At 41.3% G+C, this 27874-nt stretch overlaps 1 protein-coding gene across 5 annotated transcripts; it reads left to right on the forward strand.

The window, feature by feature from the left end:
• Positions 1-27296, forward strand: LOC309873729 (CD99 antigen-like). 5 transcript variants are annotated; one of them, XM_082751411.1, is made up of 11 exons: positions 1-194; positions 16564-16599; positions 16975-17025; positions 17497-17529; positions 17847-17888; positions 19329-19364; positions 20886-20957; positions 21878-21919; positions 22455-22565; positions 23398-23490; positions 25430-27296. In XM_082751411.1, exons 1-10 carry the CDS (start codon positions 137-139, stop codon positions 23469-23471), a joined length of 555 nt encoding a protein of 184 aa, XP_082607537.1. In that variant the 5' UTR covers positions 1-136; the 3' UTR covers positions 23472-23490; positions 25430-27296. The 5 variants fall into 5 exon arrangements, with proteins under 5 accessions (XP_082607537.1, XP_082607538.1, XP_082607535.1 ...); XM_082751412.1 differs by having other exon boundaries at positions 23401-23490; XM_082751409.1 differs by having other exon boundaries at positions 23401-23454.
• Positions 27297-27874: the final 578 nt, after the last annotated feature.

The following is a 27874-nucleotide window of genomic DNA, read 5'->3' on the forward strand; positions in this document are numbered from 1 at the left end:
CTCCGGGGGGCGGCCCCGAAAGCTGCCGACGGGGCTCCCCGCTACGCCTCGGTCCCGCCCCGCCTGGGCGGTGGCCGGGATCGGGGCCGGGGCCGGGTCGCGGAGCCTCTCAGCGGGCGGGCGGCAGGCGGCAGCCATGCGGGGCGGCGGGCTTCTCCTGGCGGCGCTCCTCGCCCTCCTGGCACCTGGCAGAGGTGAGGAGCGGCTGGCGGGGTCCCCCTCTCCGCCCCGCCGGCGGATCGCGCCTTCCCTTCCCTTCCCTTCCCTTCCCTTCCCTTCCCTTCCCTTCCCTTCCCTTCCCTTCCCTTCCCTTCCCTTCCCTTCCCTTCCCTTCTCGCCCCGCAGCACCCTTCTTTTCCCTGCCTCGCCGTCGGGGCGCGGCGCTTTCCCCGTAGCCCGTAGCAGCCAGCAGCGGAGCTGTGGCTGTGGCAGCGGCTGCGGCTCGGCTTCCATTTTAGGCAAGCAGGCAGGCTGACAGTAACTTCGGGCAGCGGCTCCGTGCTGGCCAGGAAGCCTGCCAACCCGCTCTTTATGATTGCGATGGCAGAACAGCGGCGTAAAGCACGGCAGCGAGTTTTCTGAGAGCTGCTCGCGTCTGCAGCGAGTGTCTCGGGAGGGTGTTTGTGCCGTAGCGTGGTTGCATTTGAGCAAAAAACATTCAGTGAGTTCCCAGTGCTTCCCCCCCCGCACACCACTTGGGACCTGATGGCCGGGCTCCTAAAGCTGGAAAATGCCGTGCAAACTGTCATTTCCCACTTCTTTCTAAGAAACTTTTTTTTCTCTACCTTCTTAGTAAGACCTAACGCTATGCCTAGGTGCGCTCTTTCAAGTTCTCTGTAAAAGTACCGTTTCAAAGCTTAACTCTCGGTATCTCTTCACCGCGGGAGGGAAGGAAAAATACCTGTTCCTCGCTTTAGCTGGAAGCTGTAGGTATGGCAGGATGCTAGCTAAGCAATTCGGCTTCAAGCCTATATGAATGGAGTTGTACTGCTGTGGTCTTAGCTGTGAGGCTAGCAAATCCAGGCTCATGGAAAAATAGTGCCATTTTATAGTCACTGACTCTAAAACTTGGAGATGATTCATGCTGTTGACACTGAGATATCATCTTACTACTTATTTGGAAAATGCGCTTCTCTGCAAACAGTCCCCACAGTCCTGGACAGCAGGGTCTTTTTTGAGGCTCTTACAATGTGGAATTATTTGGAGTTGCTCAAAAACAGCACTTCTAAACATACTGCCTAGCAGTTTGGAGGTGAATACAGGCTGTCCGGTTCCTGCTTCAGTGGAGGGCAGGTGTGCAAAACACAGCTTCAGGGGATTTGCTTAGAATTCAGAAGAAACCGATGCTACTTTTTTTTTTTTTTTACAGATTGCTTCCAAAACTGAGGTTAATTTATCAGAGCACTGGCCAATTCTGGTAATATGAACCATATAAATAGATTATAATTAGTTTGGACACTTCTTCTTAAAGAAAACATACAAGAATTCAAGAACTGTCGAGAATGTCAGCCTGGGGAGGGTGGAGCCGCTCAGGAATTTCAGATGTGTGGTGGTGCAATTTTAGATTAAAGTAAAGGAAGGAGAGCCTGAATTGTATCCTTTTGAAAATTTGAATTTCTCTGCTGGTAGGCTGTCTGTAGTCTGAACTGACAGAACTGCTATAGAAAGCTAAGGATCTTACGCTGTGAGTTCAGCTGCCATGCAACTGTTTGGTTGTGACTAGTTCTCCTGGACTGCTGGCTTTCATAATTCAAGCCTGCAAGTCTATGGCCTTGAGAATAAGCTTGTATTGAGTCATATATTTTAGGCACATGAAAGCTGTCAGACTTCAAACAGTATTCAACGTGTGAATATTTGAGAGCTATTAAACAGTGGTGAACTTTGAACTTGCTTAAGGGCTTATGATTTTAACCGTGCAGTTGGTATGGAAGTGTCTTTTTTTTCACTTGCCAAATACAAACTCTGCAAATCAGGCGGAGCTGGAATTCAGATGTCATTGGGGCTGAATCCAGAGGAAGGGTGAACGTGAGGTTTTTGTATCATCGCTTTACATGTCCAGTCTAACGGCTTGCTACCGCTAGAAGCGGGATCTGTCCATTTCTCTCCCTCTGTGGTTGGTCTGGTGCCCATCAGAGCGATGATTCAGCTTGATGAGTCGGCAGATGACTAATGCTTCCTTGAGTCTGCTGCAGAGGGTTTGAAGGGTGGCAGAGCCAGCGCAAGGGAGGGGCAGGACTGAACATCAGGGTGGAAATGAAATGGGGGGGGCAGGGGAGGACGGAGACTTCCTGCTTGGGCTGGTTGTGGGGTTGGCTCAGCCATCTTAACTCTGCAAAACCACCAGGTTAGCCCAGTATCTAACTTCAGGCATCTGGATTTCAGAATCCAGTGACAAGAAGTACTAGGTAACAGGATATCTGCACAATTTATGTGAAGAGCACAGAACCTTAGAAGGTGAATTAAAAAATAAAAAAACCTTGCATGATGAGCAGCAGAAAACTGCTAGAGCTTTCACGCAGACGGAAGGATCAGTTTCCCTTCTGTACTGCTGAAAGATCAAGACATACAAGGGCTTAGACTTGGGAATATGTGCCTGAAGTATTCTTCACAAGAGTTGAGTACAGCTTGCTGATTGAAACATAGTAGCCACCAGAAGTAGTTGTGGTAGTGAACACGAGGAGATGAAGAAAATACGTGCTCAGAGCTGATGTATCAGTGTTGTAAGATCAGTAGCCTAAGGTAAATTACAGATGAAGATCCCTTCTTCCTAAGACTGCAGTAACTATAGGACTATGAGTAGAGGGAAAGAAATGGGTGTGTTCCTGATCTCTTGCTGGGGCAAGTCATTGTTGAGAAGAATGACTGGTTTGTTGGTTGAATGGAGGCAAAATGAGTGATCTTGTGGATAGAGCACTCGTCTGGAGCAGGGACTGCTGGAGACTGATCTCTGCTTTGTGGTCTCTGCAGTTTGCCTTTTAAATATCATTAAAGGAATAAATTTTTCTTCCAATTAAACATTTTAGTAGCAATGCTAGTGTGCATAAATTACAGCATGAATTTGAAAAGTGCAGCACATACTCTTCCATGTTTGTTTCCTCTAATTTGAGATGGGTAAGAGCTTTTTATGTGTTGTTATTTATATAAAATGGCCTCTGCATTGCTCCATCAAAATAATATCACTGCAACAATCTTTCAGCTTTCTGTAGTTAAAGTGCTGCAACTTGGCAAGAGTTAAGTGTGACTCAGCCTACTGCTGTCCAGCCAAGACCAATTTCAATATTTTCCTGATGTGACTCTGGTATGCGTGATGGGGTTGCCTGCACTTAAGAAAGGATTCGGAGTTAGCTCTTGCTATTGTGAACCTCACTCTGCACTAAACTTGTATTTCATCAAGTGACAGCTGTGTTAGTGAAATATTGTAATAATAGTAATCTTTATCAGTTAAGATCATCTTGACAGGGGCCAGCTTCTTTCAGTCAAACTGTTTTTCCCTGCTCTGGCACAGGAAACTCCTCTTCGCAGTCTAGTAAAAGTGTTTTGAGAGAGTGTCATCAGCAAAACAGTCTCAACTGAGGGAATTTTTACTTACTGTCAGTTAAAGCAAACTAGATCGTGGATTCAGGTATTGACACAAAGAATGAAACAAATGCTTAGGCTGTTCCCTTAGGCTCAACTTGAGCCCAGAATCTCTCACCCTCCTAGTCTCAAATGCCCTGGTTTTCGCTGGTTGCACTCAGTCTGTGCCTGTTCACCAGCATCTCCTTGCATCTCCCTGCCCTAGCGGATACTGCTGTTTAAGTGTATTTGAGCACATGGTGCTCCACAGGCCAGGGGAAGGTGTGACGGGTTGTTTCAGTGCTGACTGGACACGGCTGTGACCAGCACGGGGCAGGTCGTGGCCACCTCCCACGCAGGGCACCCCGCAGCCTTCTGCTGCTCGCACCCTGCCCAGGCCATGCCCAGTACATTCTTGAGAAATGTGTATCTAAGAGCTGTTTGGGCATGCACCTAACTCTAAGCTCTTCTTTTAACATCATCGTGACATTAATAGATGTTCATTGCTAAATTTACCCTACCTCCCTTCTGTTGTGTTAAAGGGTAAGGAAGTTTGGCAGGCCCCAAGCCCCTCTGCCTTCCTTGCAGCTTGTCCTCAGCTATCAGGTGGGCTGGGGGCAGCTGGGCCTAGGTTGTGAGTGATGACCAGCTCGGCACTAAAGCCCAGGTGTATTCAATATATTGATTTACCATGATCATGGATGCACAAGTAGCATGATACACGTTCAGTCTAGTAGATTAATGACTGGTGTAGTTAATTGAAGCAACAGGAGTACAGGTTCTTTTGAATTGCTGGTGATAAAAACCCTCTCTACAAAGCATGTGCAAATACCAGGAACATGACTAACACAGCCAGCTACATATAAGTTATCTTTACAGGGAATGGTAGGTTTCCCAGGGAAGCACTCAGTATAACTGAGGATTCAAATCTCATCCAGTAGGTGTCCCTATGGGGGAAAAGAGATTCAGCCCATTGACTGATCCCGGAAGTCAGAAGTGTCCTCCTTACTTGTCTACGATGTTAGCTCCCTAACACTTTTTTTTTTCTTGAGGTATTTTTATACCATTTTCTTACTTTTAGGTGGAGCTTGAATGACTGCAGTCATACGTACCTTCCTTACAATTGGTAGAACATTTTCTATTTTTTTCTTTAAAAGTATAGGCTCAGAAATTTTGGGTGCATGCTCACAGAGGGGTGGCTCCACCTTGGAGGAGGGTAGCCTTTGTGATAGAGGTGTGTTTTGGCATTATAGTGAGCAGAGTTCACCGAGAGGACATAATTTTGCTATTAGTTTGGGTCAGGGCTGGCCATGTAATCTCTCAGTTCTATAGTAGCAGCAGGTTCCCCATCCCTGCAGTGACAGCACAGAGCCTGGCCGTGGTGTCTTTGCTCCACCCTCCATGCTATTTCTCTTAGAGTCTGCACACCAAGCGCCCCTGGTGTTGCCAATACCTAAGGCTTCAGGTTATGTAGCCAAGGGGATCCAGGGACAGATTCCTTGCATATCTGCCACATCTCACGCTGGAAGTTTCCTCAATGCTGAACCTTCTCTGGAGATGTAACCATACCTTTAATCACAATAAGTCACCTCCAGCAACTGTTCCACACCTTCAGAGAAGGCAATAAGAATTAGTCCTGTAACAATGGGCATGTACACTCCCTAAAATCTTCCCCTTCCCAGCCTTTGCTCTCTGAGAACCAGATGGTAGGCCTTAACATCACAGTCTGAGCATGGACCCATCACAAACTCCGAGCCTTGTCCATACAGTCTGGGTTGGGTTAATGTCACAGATGTCTGAATGCTACCTACAGACTTCAGGTCTTGTATCTGCAGAATGCACAGAATAGTTTATGAGGTAAAATAATCCTATTTATCATATGCAACAGTATATTTCGTTATCTCATTTTCAAAGGCCACCTAGTAGGTAAACCCAGGTCCTCAAGCAATAAGGATCCCTTCCTTCTGGATCTTATCTGCTGCAGGGGAAGAAACATGAATGTCTGTCTCAGTCCTAATGTCCCCAGGGCTGGCTGGTACTGTATCACCCTGAGGAATTTGAGGTATCTAATTTTCTGCAGGGCTGCTATGGCAGGTTCCTGCCTTTATCTGAATTAGCCCTGCAGCTTCCTAGAGATGAGGTTCCCTTTCCCTGGAGCACAGTTTTAAGCAAGCCATTGTACTGGTGTACCTTGCCAGATGCCTGGGGATTATAGGGAATACGATGCACCCGCTCTGCTCCATGACCTTCCTCTCATTCTTGGACTGCTGTGTTCGTGAAATGCCTGCTGATACTTGATGATAGCCTAGGCTGCATTCTGTGATGCCAGCAAGTGTGTTTATTTCTTGTAGCGTGCTGCCTACATTTTCTTTCCAAGCGGAAAAACCTCTAGCAACCCATCACTAGCTTTGCCACAGTGAGAACACAGTACCAGACAATGTTCCTGGAGGAAAGGGGCCGATCTGCTTGCCAGGCTTCTCCAGACTTTCCTCCCTCCCAGCACACATACTGGTTCGCCATTCATACTTCCCAAGCATGTTGTGTTCCACAGATCTCACCCTGCCTGCATTACGACTTCCTGAGACAAGCCCAAGCTTTGGTCTCTGCCCCAGCAGGGTGCCCTGCCCGGTGCTCCTGGCTCCTGCACAGACCCCGGGGCAGGCACTGGCTCATTTCTTAGCTTTCACCTTCCAGTCTGACAGGAGTTTCACAGGTCCTGCACTTCCAACTTGTTAACACCTCATTTGCACACCCCTGCCCATATGCAGTGGGCACAGAACTTCCACCACAAACACCACCACGCATTCCCAATGCCAGAATCAAGGCTCCTTCTGGAGCCAGAGGGTCACTACAGTATCTCTCACCCTGAGCTGTGCCGTGTCCTGGTGCTGCCCGTGTTCTCTGCTGGTTCTTTTGGAGGGCCAAACAGTCTCAACTCTGGAAACTTTTATTTAATTTAACTTCCTGCAAGTTACCACACACATTTTATCATGGTTTTGGGTACTGAGAAAAATTCGGCAGTGTTGTCCCTGCTCACGAACTGTGAAGCTACAGCACTGAGTCACTCTTTCTGCAGACCTAGGGCCAATACTGCAAAAAGCTAGTAGTTGGAAGTTTGCTTGTCATGGTAAGAGCTAGTTCTGTTTGCTTTTCCATTTAAAAAACAACAAACAAACCCTCTTGCTTTCTCAACCTTGCACACTAGCTTCTCTGGCTCACAGACTGTAATCTGGGAAAGATTTCCCAGCTTGCTACAGGAAAGCACATTTTTCACCTGTTGAAAATAAAATTGTTGCAGGGATACTATACACAGACGTCTTCTAGACTGATTTATCCTTTGGCATTTGATGTGACTGGGGAGCCCGGAAGAGCAGGATCTAAAAGATTTTCTTTGAAGAGTTCCAAAAAGTCATAAAAGAATTTTTTGTGATGGTGCACACTTAGTTCGTGGTGGCATAAGGCATGCTTATAATACCTTCTCCAGATATAGAACGATTCATTTAAAATCTATAATTAACACACCAAATTCAGGAATTATGCTAACATATTTTGGGGAAAAGATCATTTTAAATGTGTTTAAAATAAGAACCAATTTAAATTTAAGTCAGGTTTCAGCACAAAACATCATTGTTTTGTGCAACAAATCCTACTAAAACTATGTAACAAATCCTGTTTATGTTTTTTTTTTTTTTATACAGATTTCAGTCATCTGGGAAGGGTACACATGCTATAAACATCTAAGAAATAGCGCCTTTAACTGTACTGATAAAAGGAAAGCTATTGACTGGTGCTGCTGTTAATTAGCTGCAGATGTTAATTCAGTTCTGCTTTCCCCATGGTTTAACTCCTGTAAGACTCCTGTTAGGCCCCCGATTTCTTACAAATTTTTCACAAGAAATAGTATTTGTATCTTAGTGTGTGTAAAGTTTCTGAGCTGAAGAGTTTTCATCCAGGTAAAATCAAACTTCTGTAGGATAGCAGTTGTTCTTTCATCAGTTAATGTTATGTATTGAGGTACAAGTTAACCTTTCCGTGAAGTGACTTTTTTAAAAACATCTATAGTTGTCACTGGTGAAAGTTTTAGTGGTAAAAATTTACTCAGATTTTAATTACAAAACTGTCTTTGTAATTTTTTATTTTTTTTTGCCTAACCACAGAAAATATTGTTTGCATCTTTTGCTTGTGAAGAATTTCAGTATTCTGAAGGAAAGAAACAAGTGAAAAATCGGTTAAACTGATATTTTCATGAGAGCAAATCCTGCAAGTCTGGTAATATGCTGGTAGTATCATTGGTTTACAGATACATGCCACAAAAATTAAATCTTGTATCTGGAAAAAATGGAGCAAGAGTATTGAAATTTGTGTTTTTTTCCCACCGTTTTCTCCCTGTGATTTGGCATAAAATCTTTATCCTGTATGAAGAGGGAAAGGGCTAGTGGTGATAGTAGTAGCAGTGTGAGGTGGTGAACAGAAAATCAGTGAGGCAAGTGTGGCATGGATAAGGTAGTTTTTAGTAGGCCTTGTGGGCTTTCTGGACGGCTCTGGAGGCACACAAGTCCATCTTAAGCTTAGAAACAAGAAGTTTCAGGGAAGGGTTTGGGGAAGCTATGTAGGAGGATTTTGGAGAAGGTTATCCTTTTTGATATTCTTTCAGTCTTCTGTTTCGTCCCTTGCTTCCTTGTCCCATGCTGGATTGTATTTTCCCTCTTTCATGCCAGAAATCTCTTCCTGCCGCTGTGTTTCTCAATACATCTCAGAGGCTAAGCATCTTGGGATTGAATCCCGAATTCAGTAGCTATTTCAGCAACTATTCCCTGCCCTCTGCCTCCCCAAAATATTGCAGAGGTGCCTGTCACATAGCCATAGCTAATGTATTTCTGTCAGAGATCTCCCTACTCGTCTTACCCGATGGCTTTAACTTCTGATTTACAAGACTCCTTCCCCCTCAGCTTTCACAAAAAGTTCCAGCTTTTCTTCTTCCCATTTTGGCCTTTTGTAAAGGCCAGGTCTTTACTGTGCAGATTAAGCAGAAATGTGGACCTTTTTTCCTCCAAAAAAAACTTTAGGCAAGAGCTGTGTTGTGAAACATGTGGCTGTAGTGAGCTGACAACTTCATTGCACCCAGGCCTCTCTGATTGTCTCTTCTTCCCCTTCCCTGCCCACTGCTCCTTCTTCTCCTTTCCCTCAGGTGTTGCTGCTGCATCTTTGTCACTGCCTCCCCTGGCAGCCCCATGCTGGCACTGCTCCCATCAGCAAACAGTTCTTCCATACACTCCTATTGCTCTCCTGGGTTGTCTTGAAATGACTAAATGTACAGTGCAGATTAAAGTCTAGCATATGTAACAGCCCCCTGCGAGGGCTAACATTAGGATATAAAATCCACTTAGTGCTGGAAGGTGGCGTAGAAACAAGGGGTGGTGAAACGATTTCCTAGGGTGGACGTGGAGGATTTGTGATAAATGTTTTTGTCTAAATATAGCAAAGCAGAAGTGCTTCCACCAGATGCGCTTGAGCTAGAGATGCCAAAGGTTTTATTCTGAACGCATTTCACATGTTTTACTGAGCACATGAACACATCAGATCTACTGTGTCTCAAGAAAGTAGCCTTGGTATGAAAAGAAAGGTTATCTCATTGCTGAAGTAACAACAATGAGGGATGGAAAGTAAAAAGATAAATCTGTTTTTGACAGGAAACCAGAAGAAAACCTCATTGAGAAAGATCATACGCCATAATACAGGCCTGCTGGTTGCCACTGAGCTGAATTCCATATTTGTTTTCTTATCTACCCGTTTTAGGTAACAAAACCTAGTCACACTGACCTCTGTGTGCATGGCTATCCTTCTGCAGTATTTTTAGGTAGCAGTTTTGTGGCGTTAAGACTGCTACTCAAAAAAAAAACAAAATAAACCTTCTCCTCCAGTGTTCCTCGTCACCCAGGGAAGCCGGCTGGTGTCAGTCACATCACGCATCTGGTGGCTGAACCTAGTCCTGCATGTTCCCAAGCCAACGCTGGGATGGCACAATGCAGTGCAAATCACAAAGCCCTGTCTTACTTAATTGTCATTTATCACAGTTCTATCTCAACACCTTAATAGTAAATATTTACAGGAAGAAAAGTGTCCTCGGTGCTTTTGAAACGCTTTAAGCTTTGGCATTTGACCAGACCCCTGTAGGTTTTGTTTTAAAATGAGCTGAGTGGTGCCAGAAATGATTCAGTCTCAGAGCAGCGGATTAAAATATGAGTTGAGTCATTGCAAACCACAGCACTGGGGCTGTTTCCCTCTCTCTCCATCTTACCCACAGGAAACCCAAATTGTAAAATGCAATGTCTTTCTCTTCTGCCTTTCAGCAAAAACCGTAGTAGCTATTTTTAAAGCATGCATAGTTCTTGAAAAATCTTTTTAGTCATAATTGAGCAAGCCACAATGAAAAAAAGTCTATAAAAGCAGAGTCTATTTTTCTGTTCAGTTAATGTTTCTGATTAGCTTACACATTTTGTTTGGACTTAGCTACTGGTATAGAAACTGTACCGAACTGGTAGGAGTTCTGGTGAAAAAAGTGAAAGAGAAATAAGCTGTGAAATAAGTTGTCAGCTTGCAGGTGTCAGCAGACCTAAAATGTTCCTGCTTACAGTGGAGCCATCATTTCAGTGAACTGCTGTAAAATACAAGTGTTCTTGGCTGACTTGGGTGTACACCACCAGTGTGTATTTCAAATTTCATTTTAAAGAATTTTTTTAATGAAAGGCCAAGTTCTGGTTTGGAGATTTGTTAATTATAAGTTATGATATAGATTCTTTTTCCTCGATAAGAATGAAGATTATTTACCACTCTTTAACTGTTGAGGTTTTGGAATTTTTAGTTAACTGGCTGCCAGATCACAAATCTTGGCTTCCTTCCTGTGCTAAAATTGAACATCATCTTCCATTCAATGAAGATTTCCCTAACCTGTCTGCAGCTGAGCCTCGCTGCTGCAGCTCTTTTTCCCTCTGAGCCCTCTCCAGGACTGTGCTTTTTCCCTTTCTGCCCTGACCCCACTCCAGGAAGCCACTGGAGGTGCAAAGTATAAGCAAATACGGGTGTAGATAAACAAAACAATGGCTGGCTTTGTTCCTAGGTGATTCCTGACTGCTTGGTGGAGGGAAGCCTCCAATCAATCACCTGACATGCTTTATAGCTGGAAAAAGTGTGCTGCTGAGTACTGAGATGAACAGGGGAAGCACATGGCTTCTGAAGTCACAGCAGATTGCATGGTTGTCCTGAAGGTATTTTTCCCTTCCTCTGTACGAGACTGCGAAGGGTGCTGGAGTACACAGATGCATGTAAAGTTTTTCAGTGCAAAGAGAAATTGGAGTGTTGTTATCTGAATAGTTGTGTAGATAAACCTCTGGTGATAAAATAACATTAAGTTACTTGATGTCAATTTTAGCTGCTTTCATGAGAACCAATGATTTTATTAAATTACAGAATACTGATGAGTTAGCATCTTGCTTGAGTAAAATAGTTTTCTTAAATTTGAGACTAATCATTTGGTTTACCTCCATCTTAGTTTTTCTAGTCTGTTTAACTTATTTTTTGGCGATAGCTGTGGGCAGAGTTATCACGGCGAGGCGTAATATTCATCAGCACGGAGCGTCAGCCTGGTGTGGGTGCCCTTCCCAGCCTCACAGTGTCTTATTTCCATCACTGTGTGTATTGCTCCATGGTTTTCAAAGTACAGTTTTGGCTGCCTGTGACATGTCCTGTGTTTTGAAGGACGTGCTTCAGACTTTGGTTGACGATGGAAAGGCTCCTGCCAAAAGCTGTTGAAGCTATTGCTAGATTTAAGTGCGGAAATCTCAAGAAGTAAGATGACTTTGGAAGAGGTGCTTGCATACTGAATATGACCTTTGCAGAATAAACCTGCGCCTTGTGGTGGGAACGCAGCTGGTTATGGAAAGGTAAGCTATGTGACTAGTAGCTGCAAGGCTCGTCAGCTTTGTGACTCTCTATGGCACAGCCTGAACCTTGAAGCTGTAGGCTGTGAGCAACGTGTACTTCAAGGATTTTGGTTTCTTTGCCTTAGTAAAGAAAACAAAACACTAAAGGCATTGCTTAGCCAGGACAGAGTTTCAAAAGTGGCCAAAGGGGAAGTGGTTGCCTAGTGCCCACAGTGCTTGGTTTTGGTGAGATTTGGGGGCAGAGATTTGCGGGTGAGATTTGCTCTGTTTCCAGAGACTGCTTCTGAGTCTAGTTTAGGTTTCTGCCTACTAACTTTGTGCAGTGAAGCAGCGCTTTTCAATTCTGATCCAAACAAAGAATTGCAGGGGGACCGAGTGATTTATCTGGCTGGCAGCTGCCTGAGGTCTGCAGAGCAGGAATTTGGTCCAGCGACTAGAACTGACCCAAGTCACAGAACTGTGGGACAGCTGAGCCTGGAGGGCACCTCTGGAGATAGTGATTGAGATGCTGAACATCTGCTTTTATCTGCACGGGATGGATTCACGGGGGTTCCTAGACCTTTTGTAACTATTCTGTACTTCGTTCTTACCTCATCTCTTTTCTGGATAAGCAGCTCATCATTTGGCAGGACTGTGGCCATTGTGTTAATTCTCCAGCTTTGTGGTTTACCCAGTTCTTCTGCACATTTTCTGCTAATTTAGAGCTATTTATTCCGTCCTCTTACTCCCACATCAAATCCTCCCTGGAAAACTCTGCTTTAAAGCTGATGTTTAGAGCCCCATTGTACTTTCATACTTTTGGATGGCTGTCCAAAATTAAACGTGATAGTTATTAGTCTTATGCATATTTTTGAAGAGGAAATGAGTATTTTTATTGGTTGCTCTGGAGCCTTAGCTGACTTTATTCCAGGCAGAAACATTAGCAACTGCTCCAGATGTGCAGAAAGACAACACTCCCTAAATGGAGAAAATTGTTGTTGCTTTTTGGCTGATTTGCAGATGTTATTTGTGTTTAGACTGTATTTGTGTTAGGTGGGAGAGGGCTTTTTTCTTCTGAACAGAACTTCCTGCAAAGATTTTTTGTTTCCTGTGGCTCTAAATGTCTGTCTGGTAAAAAATAAATGTGAAAAGCAGCATTGGTAGGTGGATACTTACAGGAGGAGCTGGAGTTGACACTGACCATGTGGGATTTAATTCCAGGAGAGCGCTGCCTGGCAGTGGGAGTAAACATCCCCTCTGCGCTGCTGTTGCAGAGGGACATTGCCTGCAAACCTCTGCCCTAGCGGGGAGGAGTGGTGTGGTTGTGAGCTCATTCCTCCACCCGCAGCGAGTGGTCTTCGTGTTCCAGGCTCTCCATTTCAAGCCTCAGAGGCATTTCTTGCAGTTACATTCTGAGAACAGTGTCACTTTTTTGACATTTTCAAAAATTTTTGTGATTCACTTGCATCTCTTCTTCACCGAGAGGGTGGTCATGCACTGGAACGGGCTCCCCAGGGATGTAGTCACAGCACCAAGCCTGCTGGAGTTTAAGAAGCATTTGGATTGTGCTCTTAGTCACATGGTCTGAATTTTTGGGTTGACCTGTGTGGTGCCAGGAGTTGGACTTGATGATCCTTGTGGGTCCCTTCCAACCTGTGATATTCTGTGATTGTAACTAATGCTGGTGGGGCAAAAATTGATTCAGACTCAAGCTTAAAAAGGGGTTTCATGGCTATCCTCTCATGTTTGAAGTGTTTCATGAGCAAGGTTCTGTCTGTTGGCCTTCCTGCTTTTTCTCTGACTTCTGATATGGTTAGGTGTTGAATATTAATACTTCTTCTGTTTTAAGTCCCCCAAGGAGAACATGTGCGGGACATGAGAGTGTAAATTCCCGTTTCCACATTGGAAGCCGGAAAAGCTGCGTTTAGTCTGGTTTCCTGAATTTATGCACGTGTGGCTACCAGCACCCCCGTCCTCCAAGATCCACGTGCCATGGCCTCATGAACACGACCGTTTTTGCAGGTGTCATGAAGAGCAGCAGCTAGGCAGCAGGACAGAGCTGAACTGAGGCCAGGGAAGGAGCAGCAGGTAGCATCCAGCGGTGGGGCAGGGACGAGCTCGCTGCTGCCGTCTGGTCGGTGCCAGCTGCAGCGTGCAGGGGCGCTGGGGAGACAGGGGAAATCTCTGCCTTCCAGGGGAAGGAGGAAAACACGGGCGCTTCTATGAGAACAAAATTCATGCCGACTGCTGCTTATGTAAGAAAGTGTGTGGTGATTCATCCCAAGTCCCTTGTCTGGGTGTGTTGCCACACATTACTCAGGGAGGAACTTCCCCAGCTCAAGGCCCCTGTCAGCTCCTGCAGTGCTACATAAATTTGAGTAATTCTGCAGCAGTAAATATCTGGGAGCACTAGTGGGTCTTTGCAGGACTCCTGTTTTCGTAGCTGTTTGGCTCTCTTGAGTACCTTCTAGCTCATCAGAGCAACCACAAGCTTTTGAAAAGCTGAAGTACCTTATCTCGTGTAAAGGTGAAGTATTTCACCTTCTCTTTTACCTGCTTTTTCCCTCCATCTGACACAAAACCTGTGAAAGGAGCTGACTCTTCTCATGATATCCTGGTATTTGAACTGTGGACATGGAAGGAAAATGGTGCGGACACTTCTGAGATGTTCTTGAATCTTCTCATGCCCCTAGGAGCTAGAAATACCTGCTGTATTGTGCTAATCAGCTTTATTGGCAATTAAACTTGTTTAGACTAAACAAAATGCACATAAGCTCAGTTACTGTAGGTGTGGCTTAAACCTCTTAAGAGTGCAGCATACTATTGCTGATTTTTTTCTTCTTGGATCAGGCTGCTACCTTTAATCTAGTTCTGTATCTGTATTTGCACTGTCTCATTGTTTCTTCCCTTAAACCAGCCGAGTCCTTGGTTCTGGGCCTCCTTCAGTTCAGGTTATTTGAACTGTTCCTCTGGTTAGCCCCACCAGTACTAAACGCTGAGTGAGTGCAGTCATAAAAGCAAGAGATTTAAAGACATACGAAGGATTGTTATGAACAATGGATAAACAAACTTCTTCTCTGCTCCAGGTGTTTTCTGAATACCTTTTTCTTTCTGAAAGAAGGAATTTTCTTTCTTTGGCGTGTTTTTTCTTGTTAATATGGAGGTTTCTTGCTATAGTCTAAGCAAAGGGGTGACTCCTGAGCTGAGATTTGTGTCAAGTAGTTTGGGTCTGGTCATTTTACTGAGGCTTTAAGGTGTTGCAAGATAATGTAGGTTTCAGATAAATGACTTGCAAATATTTTGTCTTCTGTGAAATGATTTTTCATGAACTAAGTATCAAAAAGAGCTTATAGTCTCGATCTGGAGTGAAGAAAATGAAGTAAACTAACTTTTTTTTTTTTCTTTTTTAAACTCATGATCTTTACCTCATGACTTTATCTAGGGGGTTCTAAAGTCACGTAGTTGATCCACTACCATAAAGCCATGAGTTGCCTCTGTCTGTTTCCTTGAAAGGACGTGGCACGGCCCAGGCAGTGCTACCTCCCCACCTGGTTGTGAGCAAGGTGATAATAATCCATTTGGATGTTACAGCATGCAAATTACTGCTTAGATTTCAGTTCTTGCTATAGCAGTTCAGTTGCCTGAATTGAAGACTACCTTGAAGGGTGTTTCTGGAAGTTGTCATTCCATGTTTCCATATTAAAAATAAAATAAAGGATCTAAGATTCATTTCTTCTGTGAAAACAGCATTAAAAGTGCAGTTATTTGAGAAAGAAAAGAGATTTCAATTTTGACCTCAGCTGAGGTAAATGATGCCACCACATATATGGGCATCCCTCAGTCTCGTGACTTGTCCTTGTCTTAGTGTGGCCTGTCCTGTAAGCAGAAGGAACATTTTGCTTGCAATTGTTTTTTTTAATTCCCCTCTTCAGACTTTGCAGTAGCCAGTGATGATTCCCTTTCTGTAGCTGTCTTCTTAGTTGCAGGAAAAGCCATGCACATCAGTGAGTGCTTTATGTGTATATATTCTGAATTAAGTTAGATGTGGTGGAATTAAGGTTTGTTCTGGGTGGCTTGATACTCAATAGGTAAAAATACTCCCAGTTTCTTTGTGTCTCGAGCAGAAAATTTGGATGTCTTGCTTCACCATCCGCCATAGATCTTCATGCCTTTTCCTTTTGCTGTGCCTCAGTGAGAGTATGAACGATGAACTGTCTGAAATATCCCAAGCATTTGTTTTAGTGTCAGTTTATCATACAAGCCTCCGCTGCCAAGATCACATTACTATATACATGCTGGGAAACCAGTTTGTAGCACGAACGCCCTGAGTAAGTGTGTTGCAGTTGGCTGGTTGAGCAGCAGTAGCTCTAGCAATTGACCTAATATAGCAAAAGAAATGTTATTTTCCTAATGGCTGAAAATGAAACTTAATCTAGCTGGAGCAGAGAGACCACGGTGGTGACAGCTGTCTTTTAGGAAGCTGAAGAGACTGCTCAAGGTTACCTATGCTAATAACTTAATCATCTTCACTACTTTTGACCTTTGTTAGGGGAAAAAGATAAGTCTTCTAAAACCATGAAAATCTGTTTTTAATGCCGAAGTATTAAATCCTTACCTAATCATATCACTTTCACACCAGCCTTTGTTCTCCATTGCTCTTCTTCACAGTTGGATATTGTAAATTACTGTGAATTGGAGCTGTAACCCTGCTCATTTTGTGGCTTAGGGGAAAGAAGGATGGGAAAGAATATGCAGTGAATGGCACTAAGAAGGCATGCAATAGCAGTGGCAAGAAAAAAAAAGGATAAGTACATTATATTAACTGTAGGAGTAGGTTGTGGTGCTCTGGACCCTTTCTATAGCAACAATTTTTAGCACTGTTCCTTTTTTTGTGGGGGGGTGGTGGCCTGGAGAAATAGAGAAGGATATCTGTCTTTAGCTCTGATTCAAAAACATCCTTCTCGTCTGACGCAGGAAACAGAAAACATACTTCAAGAAAGATCAAAGGCATGTTTACAACCATAGTAACTGTTGATTTTGAGTAAGAAAAAAGTGTTAATACTGTGATTTTGTTTTCATATGTTTATAGGCAATGACGATGACTTCAGGTTAGAAGATGCATTTGGCAAGTATTACACTCTTGCAATTTTTTTTTATTTTTTTTTTTGGGGGGGGAGGGCAGGAAAATAGTGGCTGTCCCTGTGATGGTTTCTGAATATCACTGCATGACTGAGCATGACAGTGTCCCCACATACAGTTTGTTTAAACCTCAGTAGAACAATTCAGCTACATTGGGTCAAAATGGTGACCACCTAGAATTGAAATTTATTTTTGGGAACACTCAGATTCATCTTGAGAGGAAAACATCTTGCTGTATAGGTTTGATTTTGTGCTTTCCATTGTATAGACATGGGCTTAAATTTGTCCTGTATGTATCTTCCTAATAGTGTAGGAAATTGTTTTTCAACATTTTTTTTCCCACCCCTCTATCTGTCTTTAGCAGTACCTTCAGAGAAACCTCTTCCAACTCGGAAGGCACCATCAGACAATGGTGAGATCCAACTGCCCTCTAATACCTTTTACTGTGAAGTCAAGTATAACTGTATATACTAATTTGAGACTGAATTTTTCAGTTTAGTGGCCAACAAAGTTGTGATATTTCTGAAAAGGAAAGTAATTCCCTAATAGCAAAAAGAGTTCTACATTTTAGAGTCTTCTGCTAATGCTTTTACAGAGATAAATAGTTTGATATTATAAGTTTAAAGGCCCTTTGAAAATTCCTTTCATTGGCTTTCATCTGCATGTTTCAAGCTTGCTCAACTTGAACTAGCTGTTGGGATATCCCATGTGGTTTAGCAGCTAATGGACTCATAACTCTGCGATGCTCTCTGTGGGCCGCTGTTGAATGAGCATGCCATTATATTCTTGGTGAAAACATTGTGGTGAGCGTTTTGTGTAAAAAATAGTCTAAAACTAGTTCAATTTTCACCTTACACTTAAAATGTCCCTTATTTCTTTGTAGATGGGTTTAGCTTGGAAGATGCTCTTCAGCCTGGTAAGTATCATGTTTTCCTGGGTACTGCTCAGTGGTATTTAATGTAATGTCTATCCATCCTGTATTACCTAAATGTAATAATGGCATTGAGTTGACTGAAGTAATAGATTACAGATGAAAATAATTGCAGTCCAGTTGTGTTTATTTCATTTTACTGGTCTGGATCACAAAGCTGCATATATTTCACACATTTCTTTAACAAGTCTTACTTGTTTCATTGCTGTGTCTTCACTAGATGGCACTAAGTCCATAAATAATTACTTATGGAAGTAGCATTTAAATCTGAATTAATCCATTTTAACTCTGTTTGTCTATAGGTGACCCCAAGCCAGGTCCGCCTGCAAAGCCTAGAGACTCTGGTAAGACTTCTAGCACAAATGCCTGAATTGTGACATGTTTTCACTATCCCAGTTAAACTTCTAATTACTCTTTTTTAATTGTTTTTGATGAATGTCAGGTGTTGGTTTGGATGAACACTAAGAAGTGAGGAAAAATTGGCTTGCAAATAAGCTTTGCATCTGCCTTGACATTTTATAAGAAAACCTGTTGAGTCACTTTTCTTTCACTCAGTTGGTTTAAAAAAAAAAAAAAAAAAGTCTAGTTAAACAGGTAATGCCCAGTAGCTCTTTGGGTACCATCACTAGATCTGTTGCACTGTGGTACCTAACACAACATTACAGTCCTAGGACAGTAGCACTTTCTGCTGATCAGTTTGATTTAGCCCTTCAAAGTTTTCTCTCTGCTAAAGCAGCCTGTTTCCGAACCCTGACACTTGAAAACAGGTGGCTATTTGAGAAACAACTAGATGAGTGAATCAGATGGTAAGGCAAGTGAAGAGAGAGGATCTTTTATTGAATTGGAAGCTGAAGTTGAGGTCTTAAAATTGTGCTCTAGAGGTGCCAGCCTTTTTGCACTGAATATGCAGAGAGCCTAAGGAGACCTGATCTGATTTGTGCTAGAGCTAGGAGGAGGCAAGACCATGCTACATCGAATAGAAGCACTATACAGAAGATACCGGCCTCTGGGTGGAGTCAGCTGTTGGTCAAAACACAGTTTTAGAAAACTACTGCTGGTGTGTTAATTTAATGTGGGTAACAAAGACTGTGACCAAACAGCACAGAAGTATTTATTAAGATCCTTTATTCTCCTGTTTTGTTGCAAGCAAAGTGAAGTGTCATTGTAGGGACCATATTAATAGTTATATAATGTGGATCTTTTCATGCTTTTGTTTGTTTGTTATTTTGTTGAACTACAAATCTGGTAGTTCTAAAAGTGACAATAGCTAAGTAATGTGTATTTAGTAGAAAAAAATTTAAAAGTTCAGCATTTGAAATCAGACTTGCAAACCAAAATGCTGCATAAGACTTAGTGAATTGTACTGCATATGTTCAGGCATAACAAGGGTCTGACATATAGGCTAATGTAGCAGAAACTCTGTTAATTGCATCAACTTAAAGTACAGTCTTTAATGTAAAATAACCAAACAAATAACAGCATTAGCTTATGAGAGGAAAAAAAAATTACGGGGGGGTGACTGACATAATTTACGAGTCAGATAGTCCCACTGCTTTTGGTTTCTTCACACTAGTTAAGTTTGGTCACTTTATTCCAACTCTGTGTATGTGACCCCAGCCAGCTCTGCCTGCAAAAATCCTAGAAACACTGTCAAAACTGTCCAAAGAGAAATTTCTGAACAGTAGCATTTGTTAATCTTTCCTCGTCCCTTTCAAAGTTACTGTATTATAATCTGCTTTTGATCTCTCAATGCTTTTTTTTCTAAATATCTCGTTTGTGTGTAGATAACCCGAAGCCAGGTTCACCTGCTAGAGACTCTGGTAAGACTTCCGGCGCAAATGCCCAAATCATTAAATGTTTTTACTATCCCAGTTAAACTTCCACTAATTACTCTTTTTTTAATAGTTTTCTATTTATGTCAGGTGTTGGTTTGCATGAAAACTTAGGGAAAAATTGGCTTGCTAATAAGCTTTGCAGCTGTCTCGACATTCCATAACAAATATGTTGAGTCACTTTTCTTTTACTTAAAAGTGGGAAGGAGGAAGGAAGGTGAGGACAGAGTGTACGTGTTCGGGGCATTGTTGTTGTTAGGTGCCTGTGGTGGAGCATCTATGTTATTAGATTGACTCCTTTCATCTTCACGAACTGAATCTGCACTAATCTTGCTAAAGCAAGTAGGAATAACTACATGTGATTTGTATTCTTAAAGTATCTAAAATAAAAGTAAAGCAAAGTGTTGCTTTTTTAGTTATTTTTAAAGGCCCTAAGTTGAGAAATAGGTTTCTTAATTCATCTCTTAATACATATTTCTTAATTCTTACATTCAGTTAAGAAATAAATTTCTTAACTCAGAATACAGAAATACAATCCTTTCATGTTTGAAAGGTATGTTTAAAACACATGCCCTTCCCCGCCTATTGTGCTTTAGAGGTTTTCTCTGTCTTTGCCTATCTCCAAACAAAACACATTCATGGGCCTCAACTACGCTGATACTGTTACCCAGGAATGTGGCAATATTTCTCACCTGGAACACAAACCCTGGTTCTTGCTCCTTCCCCTGCCTGATTTACAGCAGATACTTGTACGCAGGTTTTGCATGCCTCAGTACAGTGCTTTTGCCAGATAATAAAACATCCTCTGGTCTGATGGTTTTAGCTTTGTGGTTTGAAACATCTTTGCTTTCCATAAGCTAAAGATTCATTTGACCGCAGAGGGAAGAAGGAGATCTCCAGGCTCCATGAGTTGAGGTCCAGTGAGAGTGGAAATGGACTGGTTCAGTGTCCTGCAATAAATCAGAGAAGAGAATTAAATTTGAATCTTCCCGTTCTCAGGCAAATACTGCAGCCACCGGACTGTGGCATAGTGAACTCTTTCCTTTAGCTACTGTGTTGTACAGGTTCAAAGGATGGGTTGTGACTTAGAAACCTAACCTTAGAAATACATTCACACCTGCAGCCTTGAACAGAAATGTTCCTTTCCTGTCCACACCCTTTCTCTGCTTTATCAAGATACATGTAGTGAGGCTTGGGCCATTCCACTAAAGTAGCCTACAGAGGTTCTTCCTTGTTTAGCAAGTAATATTTGTGCATTAATACCTGCTCTTGGACGCTGGCCTCTCTTTTGTTCAGGAAGTCAGGCAGCAGTGGTGCTTCAAAACTGTATAGTGCTGAGCTGAAACGTCTCTAGAGTGGGAGGGCTTTTGCAAGGTGAACACATAACCATGACGCTGAGCCCAGAACTGCCAAGGACTCAGTGGAATGAACTAGAGAAAACTTGCATGTCATCGTGTCTTTCCACTGAACCTAGAACACATAAGATAATATCGTTTTTACTTTTTATAGGCAGCTTTGATGATACGGATCTATACAATGGTGATTTACCAAGAGGAGGAGGTGGCGGCGGTGGTGGCAGTGGTAAGATAGTAGTTTGTGTTTTTTATTGACCCCATGGTTACATGAGCTTTTGAAGAAAGCTTATTTACAAGCTCTAATTTCTAACACCTTTGGTTTTCGTATCAGAGCTATAACAGCTGACCTTCCAGTTCAAAGGCAATGTGTTCTGTCCCTGCCAAAAAAATACACAGATAATTAAGAGGATCTAGGAACCTTCAGTAATTTTTACTGTAATATTAAGAAAGGTAAGTTTTAAAACTGAGATGCAGAGGTGTTATTCGTTTCAAAATTCACCACAAATATAGTTCTTAAAGGCACCTGAGTGATTTTTTCAGATCTTATGTAAAATACTCTTAATTTTTTTTTAGTTCCTGTGGTTAAGAAGCCCAGGGGTGGGCTAGAAGGTGGTCCATCTTGTTTTTCTCAAAGATTTCACCTGCCCAACAGGATGAATTAATCCTTAGACTTTCAAGTGACGTAGAGTATATATACACAGAGTGATACATTAACCATTTAATACCTTATCAACCTTGATCTAAATAAGCTGCCATGTGTAAATGTTATGGTGCATCTCAGTACAGAGATGGTCATTGGGACCATCCTGCACTATTGGTCATCATGCCCTGCGTGCATGACTGCACTTTCACCACTTCTAAGACAGAGTTAACACCACTGGTGGTGGGCAAGTTGATTAAACTTCACAGATGGGCTGCCCTCATTTTGCAGCAGTACTGAGCGCCCAAGGTTGAAGTTGATATAACCATGATCTGTGCTTTGAAAACAGAAAGTTTGAATGCCAGAGAGCTTAATATTGTATGGATAAAATATTTTTTTTTCCATCATCAAATGGCTTCTAACTTTGTATGATGAATTAAAAAAAAAAACGTGATGTAACTGTTCTTTACACATATAATAACTAAACCTTTTGTTCATCCTTGTAGGACAAAAGGACTCAGGTCCAAATAAGGTTGAAGATGGCGAGGGTAAGTGTACAATTTCTGTGTATGGTGTCTGTATATCTTAAGCTTGTTTTCTGGCCTTTTCTTTGTTGCTAATATTCTGCGAGAGTACTCACTGCTGGCAGTGGATTTCAGCTTCAGAACTTTGTGGAATCTAGAATTCACCTTCAAGCTCTGCTTTTATAAATCTATGAAATCTCTGTTGGAAATGATTCCAAGTTTTAAAATCTCAGAGGTGCTGGTGCAGTGACTGCATGCATATACATGTAACTTATATTTGGCCATGAAAAGGGTAATTTTTTTAATTTTTATTTTTGAAATAGTGGAACTTGTAACAACCATGCTGAAGTTGCTTAACAATAGGCACTACTAAGAAATTAATAACTATAAAATCAAAGGAACTACTTTGCATTATTCACAAAGAGAAAAAGTTGATTACTACGCTTTCCTACAATTTCATGTTTATTGTTTTTTAAGTGTTCATGGGATGTACTTTGAGCCAATACAAGTTTGACTTAACTTTCAATTCTAAAATAATATCTGTAAAACTCTCTTTCAGCTTCTCAGGGAGCAATAGCTGGAATTGTAAGCGCTGTCGTTGCTACTGTAATTGGAGCAGTGTCTAGTTTCATTGCTTATCAAAAGAAGAAACTTTGTTTCAAACAAAGTGGTAAGTTTTCTAAACTATGTTGTGTTTTTTTTTATAGACCCTTTTATAGAGGTTTTTTTTTTTTCTGTTTTGTATTTTATATGGGAGCTAGAAATTGATTTTTTGCATCAGGTAGTTTTAATAGCTTGGTGAATTTGTGTTCACAGGGAGTAACCTCTCTTTCTAGTCATCTAAGACAGGGAGTCTGAAGAATGCCTTGCCCAAATCGTAGAATTTCAAAAGCAGACAGCCTTAGGACTCTGTATTCCTTAAAATAAAACCACCTCCTGCTAAAGAATGAGCAGGAGAGATTGCAAGAAAACATTTCTTCAAGGAAAATTGTGTGGAGATTGGGGATTACAGATTATTTTCATGCTGGAAAGTACCTTGTCATTTCTAACTTGGGAACCTTGCCTTTGTGTCTTCACAAGATGCTTACCCATACATTAGGTTTTTGACAACTACCTTGGATATTAATCCCCTTTTTTTCTGCAGTGGTCTATTCATCACACAATACTTCCTTTTCACCTAAATAAGATAGAATTTAGGCAGTACTGTAGGTAATACGTGGGACAGAAGCTTTGTTTTTGTCTTTTCTAGTCTTTTGGAATGGTTGGTGAAGGGAGAGGACAGAACAGCAATCCAAAGAAGCACTGATGTTTTCGAATTTGGGAAGTTTGAAAGCTGAGCAACATAGAATCATAGAAGCATCTATGATATACATTAAAATTAATAGGATCTTAACTAGTATCAGTAGCCTGTTTTCTTCAGTGCTATTTCTTCCCTCAAATTATCTCTATTCAACAGTAACTTTGAAGAGAATTTCAGTGCTAAGCATCTGTTTGTTTCCCAGCAGATGAAGAGAATGTGAATATGGATAGCCATAGGGGAGCGCAATCTGAGCCACCTGGTAAGAGAAGAATCTAGATGGAAGACCAAATTTTTGGTGGGGATCCTATTAAATACACTTTGTTGACATTTAACATTATGAAGAAAATTACTTGTGCTGCTTTTTATGTTATTTTTTTTCCCTGTTGTTGTTGTTTACAAAACAAACGTTTGTAACTACCAGTACAACTAACTTAGCACCAGGTCAAGATTTCAAGTCTGATTATATGGCCATTCTTCTCTAGTTCTTTTCTTTTTTGAAAAGATGATTTTTTAATTTTTTTTTTCCTTGAGGAGTCTCTGAAATACGGGAGCTTAGAGAAAGTTAAGAAGAATTGACTTTTCTCTCTAAAAGTATTATTGAAGACACTTATGAGAACACATGACTGCTCCTTTAGTGTTTTACATAACTACAATTAGCTGACAAGTATTTCATTAGCATATGTTGCATCTGATTGGGATCTGTTACCTTGTTTTATATTAAACTCATAGAGAACTCTGCATGAATGCACATTAGGAAAGGTTAATAGCATTTGGGCAGAGAGAAAACTACACTGAAGGCAAGGAGGACTGAACTTAGAAGCATGTTGTTTTAACTAAAACATTCTGCTTTGAATAGAAATTATTGTATATGAGAGTTATCAAATAACAAATCTGTGTATAACAAGCTGTGACAGCTGAGGAAAAATCTATGAAGCCAACAAAAAGCCTAACAACCTCACCCTTCCAGATATGGTTGGCGTTGCCCTGAGCTGATGGAACAGATGATTAAATCTATGAAAGCCATAGATTTGAAGGAAGCAGTGTAGATGAAAACTCAGCTTTCTAGCCCTTGTGACTGGTCAGTGAAGGAACAGGCAATACAACCTCATGCCGAAGTTTGATGAGTATCTTTCAAATACTGAACACTGAAAACTCAAATTAGTATATATTTGCAATATTGCTTAATTTAAGCCCAGCAGAACCAGTTCTATTTTCTTATACTTTTTTTTTTTTTTTTTTTTAAAAAAAGGTAGTCATTTGTATGGGTTTACTGGCTAATGATCCTCTTTATGAACATTTTTCCTTAAAGCTGTTAAATATATTAAACTGTCAAGGAAAAAGCATTAGCTGGTAGCTGGCTGTTGAAGTCAGGACAGGAGATAAGTAGATATCCTCAGTTCAGCCATGTGCTAGTAAGACAAGTAATACTCTTCAAAAAACAAAGGCAGTTAACATAGGGTTTGGAATCAAGATATGCTGAAACTTTGGGCGAGTTTCATCAGAACACCAGATCAGATGATGCATACTGTAACAAATGAAGTCAAGCCTGGGATGTTACCATAAATAATTACTCCTGCCTACATTTTTATGTCAACCTGTTATATCCCAGATTTCATATTTGTATTATATTTTGTAGGCAAACGTGAGCATGTTTTGTGCCAAGGAACTAACCAATCGTGCACAGCATGGTGCGGCTGCTGATCTAAGTTTAGGGAGTCAGCAGCCATTATCTTTGCTTTTGGTAATGTAGTGTTGATGTAGCTACCTGGATTCTGGGTTGAAGCAGTCCTACGTTAAGCCAGGCCAAATGGCAAAGGAGGACAAGTTTGTGTTTTTAAAATTTTATGTGGACTTATCTTGGACTTCCTGAAAATGTAGATTGCCTGGTTAAGTCTGTTTCCATTAGATATGCAGACAGTACTGCATCTCATTTTTACATCTGTAAAACTGCAAATCTAAAACTTCATGTTGGATTATTCGAACTGTAAGTGTAGGTGGTAGCTACACGGATCTAGTAGGATGTGGTTACTTGTGTGAGAAATATGGGATGCAGTATCCCTTGTTATGCAGGGCACTGGCTTTTCAGAGTTAAGTCTCTGCTTCCCTGAATTTATCTCAGTTTCAAATGCCTACTGAAAATGTCTGTTGTCCTTATATACTGTTACATAGTATTATGCACCTTACATTGTATACTAATTTAGTGTACTAACCTTGAGTTGTTTCTGTCTTTGTAGTTCAGCGCACGCTTCTGGGGAACTAAGAGAAATCATGATGAAGAACAGACCATTGAAACTGGATAGGGAGCCTGAAAAAAAAAAAAAAGGAAGCAAAAAAAAAGCATAATGTAAACAGCAGAGTCTGAAGCTGCGTGAGAAAACAGTCCATGTTTGAAACATTTTAGGAAGCATGACTTAGACCTGAGTATTTCTGTATGGCTACCCCGTGAAGCAATGTTGCACATCAATATATGGCCTTAATGACAGGAGTGGAGAGTGATGTTGTTCTTTCCTTTACTCCTGTGACAAATGGGTGTGCCTCAAGTGCATTCAGTATGTTTTACTTTTCTTTACCTTTCCAAAAACAATAAGCAATTAATGATTTGTTATGTCATATCTTTAGGCAGTGTAAATGTTTTTTTGTTTGTTTTGTTTTGTTTTTATTTTAAATCCTGTATAAAGTCAATGTACCAACCAACAAAAGTGGTTTATGTTGTGGGCACCTGAAAGCAAATGAAATGGCTCATTTTGTGTGGATAATGGATCTCAGTGTGGGTGCTGCTGATACAATCTGTGTAGCTGCCTTGGTCAGCCACTAAGGAAATGATAATTGTTTTTGAGCATCCAAAAGACAAAAAATCAGAGTTTTGTTTTTGCATTTTTTTTTCCATTTCATCTGTCTGGTACAGATTCAGAACAAACAAATTAGTCCACCCAGACCCTTCATCTTTTCTGGCTCTTCTTCTTGCTTAGCAACTACTGAGCTGGTCAGATGTGGAAAAAAGCCTGATTGACAAACTAGAGCCATAATCGGATTTTGTACAACTTGTGAGATTGAGGTTTGGCAACTCTCTGGACAGTTGTGAATGAAGTACTGGGGAGTGGGGATTAACATCATCATGCTTGCATAAGCAAAATTTTAAGAGAAAATACTTTGAATTCAGATGGCTCATAATGCACTTAGAAGGCAAAAACAGTACTTCGATTCAGAAATAAAGAATGACAAGACTGACCAGAGCAACCCAGCCTCGCTCCACAAGCATCCACTGAACATACATGTGAAGAATGCTTTTGGATTCGTGAAGGATTGCCATCGGGATGAAGGGCCATGATTACATCCTCAGTTGAAAGCACTTGTGAAGTTTGCTGTGGCTTCTGAAAGCCACAGGGAGTTTTCAAGGATCTATGGAAACATGGGAAACTGTGCACTTCATAACAGCTAAAGGACTGAGTCTGAAATAATAACTAGTTCCGTCTGGATGGAATAGTCCAACCAGTTCTGTTGGCTTTCATTCTAAGTGGTTCCAATTTTCATGCAATTTTACTGTATGTCTTACTAATATGCTTCATCCACCTGGCAGAGTTCTAGAGAAAGAAGATATTCCATTGAATATCTTAGAAGTCATTGTGAATTTGGATATTAAACATGCACATCTGTGCATTCAAATATGAATGTATGCCAATTATAATTCATTTAAGAATTTCTTGTACTTTTTAGCCTGCAACAAAGCTTTACACAGACTTTTGTCATGGAATTTATTTGTATACCTCTTCTTTCCCACTTCTGCTTTTAACATGAAAGTGCTAAAACCTTTAAGTGTTTTCAAGGGTGGAAAAGTGATTTATACATAAACATTTGATCTATGTAAATAAAAGAAATTAAATGTACAGCTTATCTGCATGAATAAATATATAAATGCCAAGCGTAGAGGAAACAAAAACAAGCCAGTCTTTAAGGAAAGAATGAGGGGGAAGCTCAGAGTAGCTTTGGTTAACCAGATTCTTGAATCCTTTTCCAGCATTTGCAAGCCTAAAAAATACTTACTAAAACCCTCCTGTCCTGTGATTTTTCTAAAAATAAATTTAAAATTTAAAAAAAAAAAAAGTATTTTCCTTCTTAGTTTCTCTAGAAATGCAAGTTTTGGTGCTCTACCAGAAAGCATTTTTCAAAGGGAGCTTTTCTTTCTCCTCCATTGGCAATTCAGATTTATTTCTTACAATTTGTTTATTTTTTATCAGGTTAGAGTGAAGTTGCCTAGTAGCAATGAAGCCATGAGTTGTTTTCACAGGGTGCTTACCAGTGTGAAGTTCAGAGATGACATTTGTGTGAAGTACAGGTGTGGCTTTTGAGCAAGAACGTCTAGATCTGGTAACACAGAATCTGATGAAAGAGGGTACAGAAATAGAAGGCTTAGTATGGGCAGCCTTAATGGTGTTTGTGTGGGTTCAATGTTCCTCATGCAATTATCGTCTCCACCTTTGGGAGTTGACATGGCTATGAGGGCATTTCTGTCATTTTTCTCACTTTCTGATAGTGAGAGGACTAGAACTAAATCTGACACCAGTGTTGTGGTTGCCAAGTGTTGTGGTTGACTATCTAGGAACAAGTTTATTAATCTTTTCACTCTAAATAGGCACATAATGCTGCATGAAATTTGGGCACAGCTGTACCCCACAAAGCAG

Source organism: Aythya marila (assembly GCF_965140915.1).
Source record: "Aythya marila genome assembly, chromosome: 1".
NCBI classification, from domain to species: domain Eukaryota; kingdom Metazoa; phylum Chordata; class Aves; order Anseriformes; family Anatidae; genus Aythya; species Aythya marila.